The sequence below is a fragment of the Parus major genome, chromosome 22 (assembly GCF_001522545.3).
Source record: "Parus major isolate Abel chromosome 22, Parus_major1.1, whole genome shotgun sequence".
Classification (NCBI taxonomy): Eukaryota; Metazoa; Chordata; class Aves; order Passeriformes; family Paridae; genus Parus; species Parus major.
This window is the reverse complement of record NC_031790.1, coordinates 808,151-821,503: the sequence shown is the minus strand read 5'-3', so window position 1 is coordinate 821,503 and position 13,353 is coordinate 808,151. Positions and strand designations below refer to the sequence as shown.

General features: G+C 55.2%; 2 protein-coding genes and 1 non-coding gene across 3 annotated transcripts; 2 read left to right on the top strand and 1 right to left on the bottom strand.

Moving 5' to 3' along the window:
• Positions 1–611: 611 nt before the first annotated feature.
• Positions 612–3,285, top strand: SNRPG (small nuclear ribonucleoprotein polypeptide G). The gene is made up of 4 exons (XM_015648965.3): positions 612–986; positions 1,223–1,245; positions 1,967–2,091; positions 3,115–3,285. Exons 1-4 carry the CDS (start codon positions 955–957, stop codon positions 3,163–3,165), a joined length of 231 nt encoding a protein of 76 aa, XP_015504451.1. The 5' UTR covers positions 612–954; the 3' UTR covers positions 3,166–3,285.
• A 66-nt stretch (positions 3,286–3,351) lies between these two features.
• PCYOX1 (prenylcysteine oxidase 1) lies at positions 3,352–8,097 on the bottom strand. Its single transcript, XM_015648964.3, has 6 exons — positions 7,974–8,097; positions 7,126–7,332; positions 6,326–6,500; positions 5,790–6,001; positions 5,508–5,660; positions 3,352–5,104 (listed from the first exon to the last, which is right to left on the bottom strand). The coding sequence occupies exons 1-6, from the start codon at positions 8,068–8,070 to the stop codon at positions 4,452–4,454; spliced, it is 1,497 nt and encodes a 498-aa protein (XP_015504450.1). The 5' UTR covers positions 8,071–8,097; the 3' UTR covers positions 3,352–4,451.
• Positions 8,098–8,177: 80 nt separating this feature from the next.
• Positions 8,178–8,248, top strand: TRNAG-CCC. Its single transcript has one exon. It is a non-coding gene; the product is annotated as a tRNA-Gly (tRNA).
• Positions 8,249–13,353: the final 5,105 nt, after the last annotated feature.

Below are 13,353 nucleotides of genomic sequence, written 5' to 3'. Positions count from 1 at the left end.
GGGGTCTGGGGGTGATGGAGGTGCTGCAGGTAACGGGGGGCACTGGGGGTGATGGTTGGGCACAGTGTGGGTGCAGGTGTGGGGTGTGCCCAGGTGTGTGCTGTGCAGGGGACAGGTGTGACCCCCAGGTGTGCAGGTGTGGGGTGGGCCAGGTGTGTCCTGTGCAGGGGACAGGTGTGACCCCCAGCTGTGCAGGTGTGGGGTGAGCCCCGCGCTGGCCTGGTGTGACCCTGGGCCATGCACACCTGGACACGCTCAAACACGCACAGGTGTGCACACCCGGACACGCACACAGAGGTGTGCGCACACACACACACACACACTCACACAGGTGTGCACACCTGGACACACACACACACACACACCTGTGCACGTGTGGACTCGGACACACACGCACAGGTGTGCGGATACACACACACTCACACAGGTGTGCACACCTGGACACACACACACACACTCACACAGGTGTGCACACCTGGACGGACACACACACACACACACACTCACACAGGTGTGCACACCTGGACNACACACACACACACACTCACACAGGTGTGCACACCTGGACGGACACACACACACACACACACTCACACAGGTGTGCACACCTGGACATACGCACACACACACACAACACGTGCACACGCCCCGCCCGCTGGCGGCCATTCCCGCCGTATTTCCCGCCCTGTTTATTTCCCGCGGTATTTATTTCCCGCCGTATTTCCCGCTGTATCCGCGCACCGCTCCCTGCGTTCCCCTCCCGCTCCCCGCCACCTCCCCGCTCATGCGCCGCTGCTCGGGTGAGTGCGGTAGCACTCCGCGGGCCGCCATTGGCTGCTGGGGCGGCGCGCGGGGAGGCGCGCACGGCTGCCATTGGCTGGCGCGGGCAGACGCACGGCGCGCTGACGTCAAAGTGCGGCGCGCGGCAGAGACGGGCCGGGGGCTGTGGGCGCCATGAGTAAAGCGCACCCACCCGAGCTGAAAAAGTGGGTCTGGGGGCGCCGGGGCTGGGCCGGTGGGCGAGGGGAGCCCCGGAGGGTGTGAGGGAAAGCGGGGACCGGAACGGCGCGGTCCGCCGCTTGTCGGTGTCCCGGCGTGCACCGTGGGGCCGTCATGGCGGCGGGGGAGGCGCGGTTCGGCCCGGTGTCATGAGGGGATAATGGGGAGGGGTCTCCTGCCCGTCCCCACCCGCCGGTGCTGACCCTCTGCCTTCTCGTTACAGGTTCATGGACAAGAAGCTGTCGTGTGAGTTGTGGAACTGATCTCGCCCCGATCCCCCTCGCGGTGCCCGGGGACCCCACAGCCCCGATCCCCTCACGACCCCGCTGTGGGGGACCTGCCCCGTGTCCCCAACAATCCCCGGTTTGGGGACCCTCCACAGCCCAGTTCCTCCTCGTGTCCCCCGCTGTGGGGGACCTGCCCCACGCCCCCCAACAATACCGGGTTTGGGGACCCCCCACAGCCCCGATCCCCTCACGACCCCGCTGTGGGGGACCTGCCCTGCACCCCCCATCAATGCCGGGTTTGGGGACCCTCCATAGCCCCTCTTCCCCCTCGTGTCCCCTGCTATAGGGGACCTGCCCTGCACCCCCCCATCAATACCAGGTTTGGGGACTCTCCATAGCCCCTCTTCCCCCTCGTGTCCCCCGCTGTTGGGGACTCCTAAGCCCCCCCGGCCAGTCTGGGGAGTCCTGGCTGCTGGGGCTGGTGCTCGGACCAGCAGCAGGCCCTGACTGATTTCAGCTCATTAATTAAAACTCTAATTCATTCATTTAAACCACAATTCATTAATTTAACACGAATTGAAAATTGGCTCTTTCCCCCTTTTCCTCACCCCATTAATGGCTTGTGCTTAATCCTTCCCATTCCCCCCCTCCTGCGGGCCCCGCTCCTCCCGAGCCGCAGATTTGGGGACAAACGCTCCCGTTTTGGGATTGTGGGTCCCTAACACGCCGGGTTCCCGCAGTGAAGCTGAACGGCGGCCGGCACGTGCAGGGCATCCTGCGGGGCTTCGACCCCTTCATGAACCTGGTCATCGACGAGTGCGTGGAGATGGCACCGGGCGGGCAGCAGAACAACATCGGCATGGTGGTGAGAGCTACTGGGAGCACTGGGAGCATGCTGGGAGCACTGGGAACACTGTGGGAGCACTGGGAGCATGCTGGGAGCACTGGGAGTGCCACTGGGAACACACTTGGAGCGCCACTGGGAGCACCACTAGGAGCACTGGGAACACGCTGGGAGCACTGGGAACACACTGGGAGTGCCACTGGGAGTACACTGAGGAGTGCCACTGGGAGCACTGGGAACATACTGGGGAGTGCCACTGGGAACACACTGGGAACACACTGGGGAGGGCCACTGGGAGCACTGGGAATATGCTGTGAGGACTGGGAGTGCCACTGGGAGTACACTGAGGAGCACCACTGGGAACACACTGGGAGCGCCACTGGGAGCACTGGTGGGAGCCACGAGTGCAGAATGAGCGGGAAGTTGGGTGAGGGACAGGTTTGGGATGTGTCAGGTGGGAATTCAGCAGAGCTTTGGGTGCTTCTGCTTCTGAGAGGTGAAGTCATGGCTGGGAACACCTGGATGGATGATGGATGGATGATGGATGGATGATGGATGATGGATGGATGATGGATGATGGATGGATGATTGATGGATGATGGATGGATGGATGATTGATGGATGATGGATGGATGACAATGGATGATGGATGGATGACAATGGATGATGGATGGATGATGGATAGAGGATTGATGGATGGATGATGGATGGATGGATGACAATGGATGATGGATGATGGATGGATGGATGACAATGGATGATGGATGGATGGATGACGGATGGATGGATGGATGATGGATGATTGATGGATGATGAGGTGGCACTCGGAGATCTGGGCTGGGGACAAGGTTGGACTCGATGATCCCAGAGATCTTTTCCACCTTCAGGGATTCTGTGCTCCTTGGGGATTTAGGGTTAAAATCAGTCAGTTTTCATCCTTTTTGGGGAATTCCAGCCAAATTTTCAAGGATTTTTGGGGAATTAAAACTGCAAGAAAGGAATCCTTAGATCAGAGGTAACAGCTCTCACCTTCCCCCTTTCCAGGTGATCCGAGGGAACAGCATCATCATGCTGGAAGCTTTGGAACGAGTATAAACCCCTGGAAAACCCCAAATCCTGACCCACCAGCTCCATTCCCTCATCCAAGACGCCGCTCACAAGTGTACAATTATTTTGGGTTTTGTTATTAAATCAATTTTGTAATGGTTGATCTAATTCGGGCCTTTCTTACATCAGTTTTTGGCAACTGGCTGTTAATTCCACTCCCAATCCTGGGAAAACTCATGGAAAACTTTGATTTATTGAAGTGGGTGTTAAATCTGTGCTATTTTTGGTGGTTTTTCCTCTTTCCCACCCATTTTGGCAGCTTCCAGTATCCCACTCCCCCCCAATTTCCACTCTGAGGAATAATTCTTTGTCAGACCCCTTGGAAAAGTTGGGGCAGAGGGATGGACAGCCAGGGAGTCGATATTCCCAGCTGGAGGGCACTTTTGGGGTCAATATTGCACTTTTAATGAATTCCCTACTCTCAGACAGGAATAAATCAAGGAGTTTGAGGAAAATTCAGGAATTTTCCCACCTTAAGGATCCCATGATCCTACAAAACACCTCCTTGGAGGGGAAAAGTATGGAGTTCATTAGAGTTAATTACGGCATCTTGATGTTCTTGAAGATCTTGAAGATCTTCCAACCTTAAGGATCCCATGATCCTACAAAACACCTCCTGGGAGGGGAAAAGCACGGAGCTCCTTAGTGTTAATTACTTGGCTGTTAATTAGCTCTCTTGGAGGTCTTTGATCCTGAAGATCTTGATGATCCTGAAGATCTTGATCATCTTGAAGGTCTTTGATGATCCTGAAGATCTTGATGATCCTGAAGATCTTGATGATCCTGAAGATCTTGATGATCCTGAAGATCTTGATGATCCTGAAGATCTTGATCATTTTGAAGGTCTTGATGATCCTGAAGATCCTGATCATTTTGAAGGTCTTTGATGACCCTGAAGATCTTGATCATCTTGAAGGTCTTGATGATCCTGATCATCTTCAAGTTCTTTGATGATCCTGAAGATCTTGATCATCCTGAATGTCTTGATCATCTTGAAGGTCTTTGATGACCCTGAAGGTCTTGATCATCTTCAAGTTCTTGATGATCCTGAAGATCTTGATGATCCTGAAGATCTTGATCATCTTGAAGATCTTGATCATCTGAAGGTCTTGATGATCCTGAAGTTCTTGATGATCCTGAAGATCTTGATGATCTTGAAGGTCTTGATCATCTTGAAAGTCTTCCAACTTCAAGGATCCCACGATCCCATGAAACACCTCCTCAGAGGACGAAGCAGGGAGCTCATTAGTGTTAATGAAGCCCTGGGGGAGGTCTCAGAGCTCCGTTTTGAGCTTCTCATGCAGGTCCTCCTGGTCGATGCTGTGGCTGTGGCCATGCCAGCGGTGGAAGGCGAGCAGGGCGGCGTTGCGGGCGGCGATGGCGCTCATCTCCATGGCGCTGGCGGCGCGCTCCAGCCCGTTCAGGTAGTACAGCTGCTCGTGCAGGACGATGGGAGGAAACTTCTCAGGAGGCCTGTACTGGGGATACGCCAACCAGCGCTTCACCTTCACCGCGTCGTACGAGGAGAAGAGCAAACCCAGCTGCTCCTTGGTCAGCTCCTCCTTGGAAAACACCTTCCAGACAGCCGACCGCAGCGGCGGCTCCCCGCCCGCGTCCCCCACCGGGGACACCACACCCAGGCTGTTGATGAAGAGTTTGGGGTTGTCCATGGTGAAAATGGAGCCCAGGTGAAAAGCCTGGGGGTCGCGGTAGCCGAAGAAGGAGGCGTTCAAGCGGCCGTGCACCAAGGTGGTGACGGTCTGGTGGTAGGGATTCGGGAATTGCGGGATGGGAGGGTTGAAGTTGAGGAAGGTGATGTTGGCCATCTTGCGGCCGAGCGGCGCCGCGATGACCACGATGTCGTAGGTGTCCCCTGTGAGCCCTGAGGACGTGTTGTAGGTGACGTGGTAGAGCAGGGCTGGGTCCCCTGCGGAGGGAGAGCAGCTCGGTTATCCTGATCTGTGCTCAGGGAATCCCAGCTGTCCCCAGCATTTCAAAATGCTGCCACGTTTGGGTTTATAAACTTCTACAGCTGGGTTTTCAGCCCTGTTTTCATGGAATTGTGGATAGGTTTGGATAGGAAGGGATCTTAAAGCCCATCCAGTTCCATGGCAGGGACACCTTCCTCTATCCCAGCTTGCTCCAAGCCCCATCCAAGTGCCTTGGGCACTTCCAGGGATCCAGGGCAGCCACAGCTCCTCTGGGAATTCCAGCCCAGCCCCTCCCCACCCTCCCAGGGAGGAATTTCCACCTCAAATCCCCAAGGGACCAAGGCTGGTCTCCAGTATCACCATCCCCTCCCCACTGAAGGGAATTCCAGCTGCACTCACTGCCAGGCCTGGGTCTGGTTTTTGGCTCTATGGACACGACTGTTCCCGGGATAACCTCGGCCTTGGAGGAGTAGATGAGGCCAGAACAGACAAGTTTGTTCCCTCCTTTCACAGACCAAAGGCCTGACTGCACCCCAGCCAGGGACACAGCACCTGCAAGGAAACCACCACCATCAGAGCAGGGAAACATGGAAAAACAAACTGCAAAATCAGGGGGGATAAAGTGGGACACGGAGCAGGAACCCCAACACCCAGGATGGGAGGCTACCTCCAAACACTCACCTACAAAGCCATTGATGGTGACCCCTTGGCCGTAATTCACCCTCATGGCCGGACAAACCACCTCATTGATGAATTTCTGGGAGAATCCCGCTTTCTGCATGGCCTCATCGATGGTCTGGTTGAGCAGGCGGGTGAAGTCGTCGCCTCCCAGGGTGTGGAGCAGGCGCTCGTTGCTGCTGAAGGCGTAGTCGTGCATCTGGTACCGGTAGATCCTTTAATTGCAGACAAGAAATTGCCTCTGTTAATGAGCTCTGTGGCCCTGGGAGGGATCTCATGGAGTGGCAGGACAAGGGCCTGGAGGGACAGGACAAATGAGAGGTTTAGGTTGGATATTGAGGACTTTTATGAGGGTGGGGAGGTCCTGGCAGAGTTTTCCCAGAGAAGCTGTGGCTGCCCATGGATCGCTGGAAGTGTCCATGGCCAGGCTGGATGGGGCTTGGAGCAACCTGGGATAGTGGAAGCTGTTCTTGCCCACGGAATTTTTAGGTGTTTTTAAGGTCCTTTCCCACATTTTCCTCTCAGGACCCCAAACCCACCTCATGAACTTGTCCAGAATGTCCTCCACCCACATGGACATGCGCAGGGGGTTGAGGCCGTAGTGCCAGAGCAGCTTGAGGAGGTTGATGAAGGACCAGCTGCTCTCCTCAAACACAAATTCCTCCCCGTTGTAAACACCCGCGAGGCCGCCCTGCGCTGAGGTGACTGAGAGGCCTTTGGGAAAAGGACAGAAAAAGGTAATTTAGGGAAAGGCGGAGCTATTCCACCTCAGTTTTAACTTCCTGAGATAACCTGGCTTTGTGCTGATAAGGGTGAGTGGCTGAAGATCGGAGTCCCAAGGCTCGGAAAGGGGAATTAGCCCTTGATCATGGGCCAGGGAGTGATTGGAGGTGACTTTTGGACCTTTCTAATGCCATTAGTGGCTCACCTGTGGGGAAGGACGAGACCATTCCCATTGGGATGTGGGTTTCCTTTGCCTAGAGTGGGGCTGGGGTACCACAGGGGGCATGGGGGAGATGATGGGGGGCTATTTGGGAAGGAAAGTGGCCTGTGGGGGAGGGATACTGGAGAAAGTTGATTACTAGGGAAGTATATGGGGGGAAATTGGGAAAAGAAGGGGGGCTATTGGGGAAAGACATGGGCGTTATTAGAAAAAAAGTGAGACTACTGGAAATGGATATGAAGGCTACTGGGGATAGCATAAGGGGCAACCAAGCCTTCTTCTTTCAGGGGATGTCCCCCAGCAAAGTGGGACCCAGAGCACCCCAGGGGGATCATTTTGGGACTGAGGAACAACTTTGGGGCTGGGAAACACCAGGGTGGGGGGGTCCATGCTCACCCAGCTCCTTGACAAAATGCTTCATGTGAAGGTTGAGGGGGTGGATCACGGAGCCCCCTGCCTCATAGGCGTCCCCCTCCACGTCCAGCGTGTCCAGCCGGCCGCCCACCGCTGCCTTCTCCAGCACGTGCAGCTGCACGCCACGGCCGAACTTCTGCCGCAGGAAATACGCGGCGGCCGAGCCGCCGATCCCACCGCCCACCACGGCTGGGAGAGCCCGGCCTGGTCACCTTCACACCCTCACGAGCCCCCACTTCACACCCCCTGCCCCTCACAGATCCCTCACGGGCTCCCTGACCAACAGATCCCCTCAAGAGAATCCCCTCAAAGATCCCTCACGGCCCCCCATCCCGATCCCCTCAAGGGAATCCCCTCAAAGATCCCTCATGGCCCCCCCATCCCGATCCCCTCAAGAGACCCCCCCTCATATCCCCAGCCCCTCAAAGGTCCCCTCATGGAGCCCCCCTGACCTTCAGGGACCTTGAAGGGTACCCCAATCACACCTTTCTCACAGATCCCCTCAAAGGATCCCCCTCACAGATCCCTCACGGGCCCCCCCACTTCAGATCCCTCAAGGGGCACCCCCCCCCATACTCTTTGACCCACACAGATCCCCTCACGGGCCTCCCATGACAGATCACTTAAAGGATCTCCTCCCCTCACGGATCCCCTCAAAGGATCCCGCTCGCACCCCCCGCCCCTCACAAATCCCCTCACAGTTTTCCCCCAGTTCCCTCACGGGACACCCCCCCATAGCCCCTCCGACAGATCCCCTTAAGAGCTCCCCCCTCAGCTTTCCCCCTCACAGAGTCCCCCTCCCCTGACCCCGCGCCCATCACCCGCCGCACCGATCCTGGAGGGCCCATCGCGGAGGCTCCGGGCGGGCGAGCAGAGCGCGGAGAGCAGCAGGAGCAGCGGCGGCAGGGACCGGCGGAGGCCCGACATGGCGCCGGGAAAGGAGGGCAGAGACCGATGGGCGGGCCGGGAGCGCGGCCCGGGCAGGCTGCGGCCGGCGGGAACATGAGGGACACGGAGAGAGCTTTACTCCAACCGCGCCGCTGGTGTAGTGGTATCATGCAAGATTCCCATTCTTGCGACCCGGGTTCGATTCCCGGGCGGCGCACAGCTCTTTTACCTCGTCTTGAATTCCTCTACTCTCCATTCCAAAGTCGTTTCTTTTACTTCCTTTACTTTTAATCACTTTCGTTTAACTCCTGTATTTTAATTTTCCCGCCCCTGTTGAAAGCGCCACCCTTCTCGGTGCCCACATTTACCTTTTCACCCTGCTTTTAATCCCTTTCTTTTTAATCCCTTTCTTTTAATCCCTTTACTTTTAATCCCTTTACTTTAAATTATTTTATTTTTAACCCCTTCGTTTTAAATTCCTTGTTTAAACACTTTTAAACTCCTTTATTTTTATGTACCTTATTTTAACTCCTTTATTTTTATTCCCCCACCACCCAAGCCCTGTGCACCCGGTCCCCACACTAACTTTTTCACCCTGCTTTTTAACCCTTCACTTTTGATCCTTTCATTTTAAAATCCTTCATTTCAAATTCCTTTATTTAATAAATTTTGATTAATTTATTTCAATTACTTTATTTTCGTAATTTTTAATTTTAGTCCCTGTATTTTATAAACTTTATTTCTCCACCCCTGTACGCTGTTCCCGATGCCCACGTGTCCCTTTTCACCGCGACTTTCAATTCTTTCATTTTTAATCCTGTAATTTTTAAACTTCTTCATTTTAAACGTCTTTTTAAACTCGTTTAACTCCTCTACTTTTAACTCCTTTACTTAAACTCCCCTTATTTCCCGTTCCTGGTGCCTGCATGTCCCTGACCCACATATCCTTTTCCACCATGGTTTTAACCCCTTTTAATTATTTTCTTTTTAATTCCTTAATTTTAAATTCCGTTATTTTAACGTATTTTTTATTTTTATTCTTATTCTTTATTTTTATTCACCCCTTTATTTTTAAAGCCTTTATTTTAAATCAATTTTCACCACTTTCCTCGCCTTCCCCTCACGGCCGCGCATGCGCGGAGCGGCCGCGCGTCCCCGCGCCGTTCCCGCGCTGTCCCCGCGCACGCGCGTTCCCGCCCCCGCCCCCCCCGGCCCCTCAGCCCGCCCGCCCGCCGCCATCTTGCGAGGAGCCGCCGCGGGACCGTCCGCCGGCGGGGCCGGCGCCGCTCGGGCTGCCCGGGCTGCCCAGGGCTCACGGGGCCGCCCCGGCGGGCGGGAAGAGCCGGGGCCCGCGGCGGCGGCGCCATGGAGGATGAAATGCCCAAGACCCTGTGAGTGGGGAGGGGGCGAGACCGCCTATTGTTCCCGGCTCCGCGGGGAGGGGCGGCCTGGGGTCGCCTCACGGACGGGCCCTTCAGGGCTCCGCCGCGGACCCTCAGCCGCCCGCAGTGCTGCGGGAGCGACCCCCGCCCGGGGCTGAGGGGTAGCCGGCCCCCTCCGGCAGCGAGGGGAGCCCGGCTCCCGCGGTATTCCTGCCCTTTCCCCGTTCCCAGTGCTGGGCACCGCCGGCCTGCCCTACGCTCCGGGCGTTACCCTGGGCCTCCAGCTCACAGTTGGAGGTACAGGGGTGTGTAGAAGCTGTGTGTCCCTTCCCCAGTACATCCCAACTCACATCTGAGAGAAAGGGGGTCTGGAAGGTGTGTCCCCCCTTCCCAGTCCATCCCAGGTCACATGCGGAGGGAAAAGTGGTCCGGAAAGTGTGTCCCCCCTTCTCCTGAATAGAAAGGGGGTCTGGAAAGTGTGTGCCCCTCTCCCCAGTCCATCCCAGGTCACATCTGGAGGGAAAGGCAGTGTGGAAGGTGTGTCCCCAGCCCTGGTACATCCACGCTCACACCTGGAGATAAAGGGGGTCTGGAAGGTGTGTGTGTTCTCCATCCCAGCCCATGGCAGGGGATAGAACTGGGTGATCCAAATCCCTTCCACCCCAGACCATTCCATGGTGAGGATCCTGTCATTCTGCATGATCCATGTAGGTTTTTTGTGAGCAAACTGGCTGGATTTTCCCCTGGGGGGTGTGGGGGGCTACATGGCAAACAGCTGGAGCCCCACTGCCCTGGTCAGCAGCTCCATGTGAATGAGCAGGAGGTGCCCATGAATCCAATGCTTGTCCCAGTGTTCAAAGCACAATCTGAAGCTGTTGCTTCCCAAGGAGTGAATTACAAAGCCACCTCAGGGGAGGTTTAGGTTGGATTTTAGCAAAAGGTGCTGCTCCTGTGCACACCTGGGCTGTGCTTTTCCCAGGCTGGTGTTACCTGGAGTAACTTTCCCTTGTTTGGATGAGGGAAATCAGGCTCCAGTCTTCCCATCCCACCTCTAGAAGCCTTGTTCTCCAGTGCAGCAGGAAAGACAGAACGGAGAGAGGGAATCATTCCAAGGTGAGGGAATGTTGTGCCCTTGGATTGCTGCCCCTCCCCAGGGGTTGAGAAACAGCTTGGCCAAGTGACCACAGGACAACAAGACCCTGACGTGCCTCACCCCAGCTGTCCCGAGCACTGACCACTCTCTGCTTCCCCAATCCCGGTGTTTTCCCATGTTTTGGGAGCTATTCCTGGCCTCTGCAAACACAGAGCTGCTGGTGTGTTTGTGTGTTTATTTGGAAAGATGTTTTCCCCCCATCCCAAGGGTCTGTGCAGGCCCTGGTGGCCTCGGTGTGTGCCAAGGAGTCCATGTCCTGGAGCATGTGCAGCTGGTGGCACGGACAGGGAATGACTGGGGCTGGAAAAGATCTGCAGGATCACCTTAAAGCACAGCTCAGGACTGAGCAACATCCAGGGAATGACTGGGGCTGGAAAAGACCTGCAGGATCACCTTAAAGCACAGCTCAGGACTGAGAAACATCCAGGGAATCACTGGGGCTGGAAAAGACCTGCAGGATCACCTTAAAGCACAGCTCAGGACTCAGCAACATCCAGGGAGGGATTTCTCTGCCTCCCTCCCAGGGACTTTGTGGGGTCACACAGGGGATTGTCACCAGCTGGGTGTCACCACTCAGGTTTAGGAGCAGCCCAAGGCAGAAAGTGCAGCTCAGGTGATCTTTAGTGGTTGTAAATCCGTGCTCACACTAGGGTTTCTCTAGGATTTCTGCTCCAGAACCCCCCCAGTTGTGGATTTTGGGGTTCCCTCAGCTATGTGGCCCCCAAAGCCCTCTACACCCTGTTTTTTCCTTCTTTAACACATCCCAGTTGTTTTTCTGGAACGAATTGCAGACACTCCTGGAAATAGCTCCTTGTTTTTGCCTTTTCCACCTGCCCTGTGTCAGTGGGGTGGGGTGCAGAGCCCTGTGTTCCCTCAGGAGCTGTTTTCCCTTGTGTAAATGAATTCCTGGAGAGGCAGCTCCTTCTCCCACAGACAGATCCCTTCCTTGACAGCCACTCTCCAGCAGCAGATGATGGATCTGCAGAGCAGCCTTGGAGGTGACAGAGTCCTGTTGTTTGTGTTTTCCCTGGATGCACGTGGGATACGTGTCCTAAATTAAAATAATTTGTGGTCTGAAGCACGCACAGCAGCAGTTGGGTTTGGCTTCTCAAGATAAACTTGGATAACACAGCCCTTCATCTGCAGAGTCATCAACCGACTCGTTAATTGGATTCTCATCCAATTAGCAGGAGAGGGGTGGGAGAGGTGCAGGAAGAGCCAGGGCTGAGCTCTCCTGGTGTTACCTGGTGCTGCCTGGCAGGGTCACCTGGCTGCTGGGTTATTTGTGTGTGAGTGGACAAGGTCCAGCTGCTCTGCATCCTGCCTGTCTGTGGAGCTGCAACAAAATTCCATGGGAAAGCCAGGGAATGGTTCATGTCACAGCTCTGGGTGTTCCCCACCCGCCTTGGCACACTCTGAACACACAAATATTCCTGCAGTGGATCCTTCAGGAACGCAGAGATCCGTGGGGCTGTTGGGAATCCCTTCCCTAAAACCTGCTAAAGCCAGTGCTGAGGTCAGGAATATTTCAGGAGACGCCTGTTTATTGGGATGAAATCCCATCAGAGCAGAGGTCAGGGGTGGACACCCTGTTTGGGCACCTTCCAGTCACAAATTAATTAATTTAGATCCAGAAGGTCACATGAGGCTCATCACTCTGGTGCTTCCATTGATTTGTTATCCAAATAATTACAATATTTAAAAAAGGGAGTTAAAGAGAGGCCTTGCTAGTTCTGCTCCGGTTAACGAGGTGCTGATGGGTCAAATGTTGGACTCGATGATCTTGGAGGTCTTTTCCAACCTCTCTCATCCCACTCTCAGTTGGACTTGCTGGTGTTCATTACCTTAATGGAGTGCTCTAATCCTTCATTTTTTAAGGTTTAAAGATCAGAAGGATTTTTAAAACCCAATCCTGCCTTAAACCGTTGTCCAAATAATTAACCCAGAGCTGGTGTACGAGCCATTCCTGACAGAAAACTCTCACATTGCCACATAACCAAACCTCAGAGCGCATCCCTGTGGCAGCAGCAGGAGCCTGAGCAGAGCCTGGATTTGCTCCTGGTGTTTTTCTGGCAGCCCCTTTGCCCCTCTGGCAGCAGCTGTGGTGTCAGGGCTGGGATTTGGCCGGGATTCCCGTGGCAGAGGTTTCCCACGGAACGTTCCTCTGCGGGAAGCTGCGGCTGCACCTCGGCGGCTGAGGTTTCTGCTGGGCTTTTTATAAAAATCCTGTGACTTGGGCTCAACAACAACAACAAAAACAGCCACCAGTGGGTCACAGATGGGCTCGGTGGCCAAGGAAGCCAAAATCCCAGGTGGGAGTGGGGATTTGGGACGTGTTGGTGCTGAGGGAATGTGTGCAGTCAAGCACGTTGGCCTCAGGTATTCCTGGCAGAGCTGATGTTGCCAAAACTTGAGGCCTTTGGAAGGAACCAACCAAATGTTGTGTAAAAGGTGGGCAAACAGCAGCTGGGAAGTGCTGCTGGGGCAGGAGTGGTGGTGTAGGGATATGGGAATTGGAATTTCTGTGCTGGGAAGTCGCTGTAGGGATGTGGGAGCAGGAGTCTCTGCAGTGGGAAATCAGTTTGGAAGGCCAGGTTCATGGAGTAATGGAATTCTGGAATGGTTTGGGTGAAAGGGACATTAAACCCATCCAGTGTCACCCCTGCCATGGGCAGGGACACCTGCCACTGTCCCACATTGCTCCAAGCCCTGTCCAGCCTGGCCTGGGACACTCCCAGGGGTTCAGGGGCAGACAGCTCCTCTGGGAATTCCATCCCAGCCCCTCCC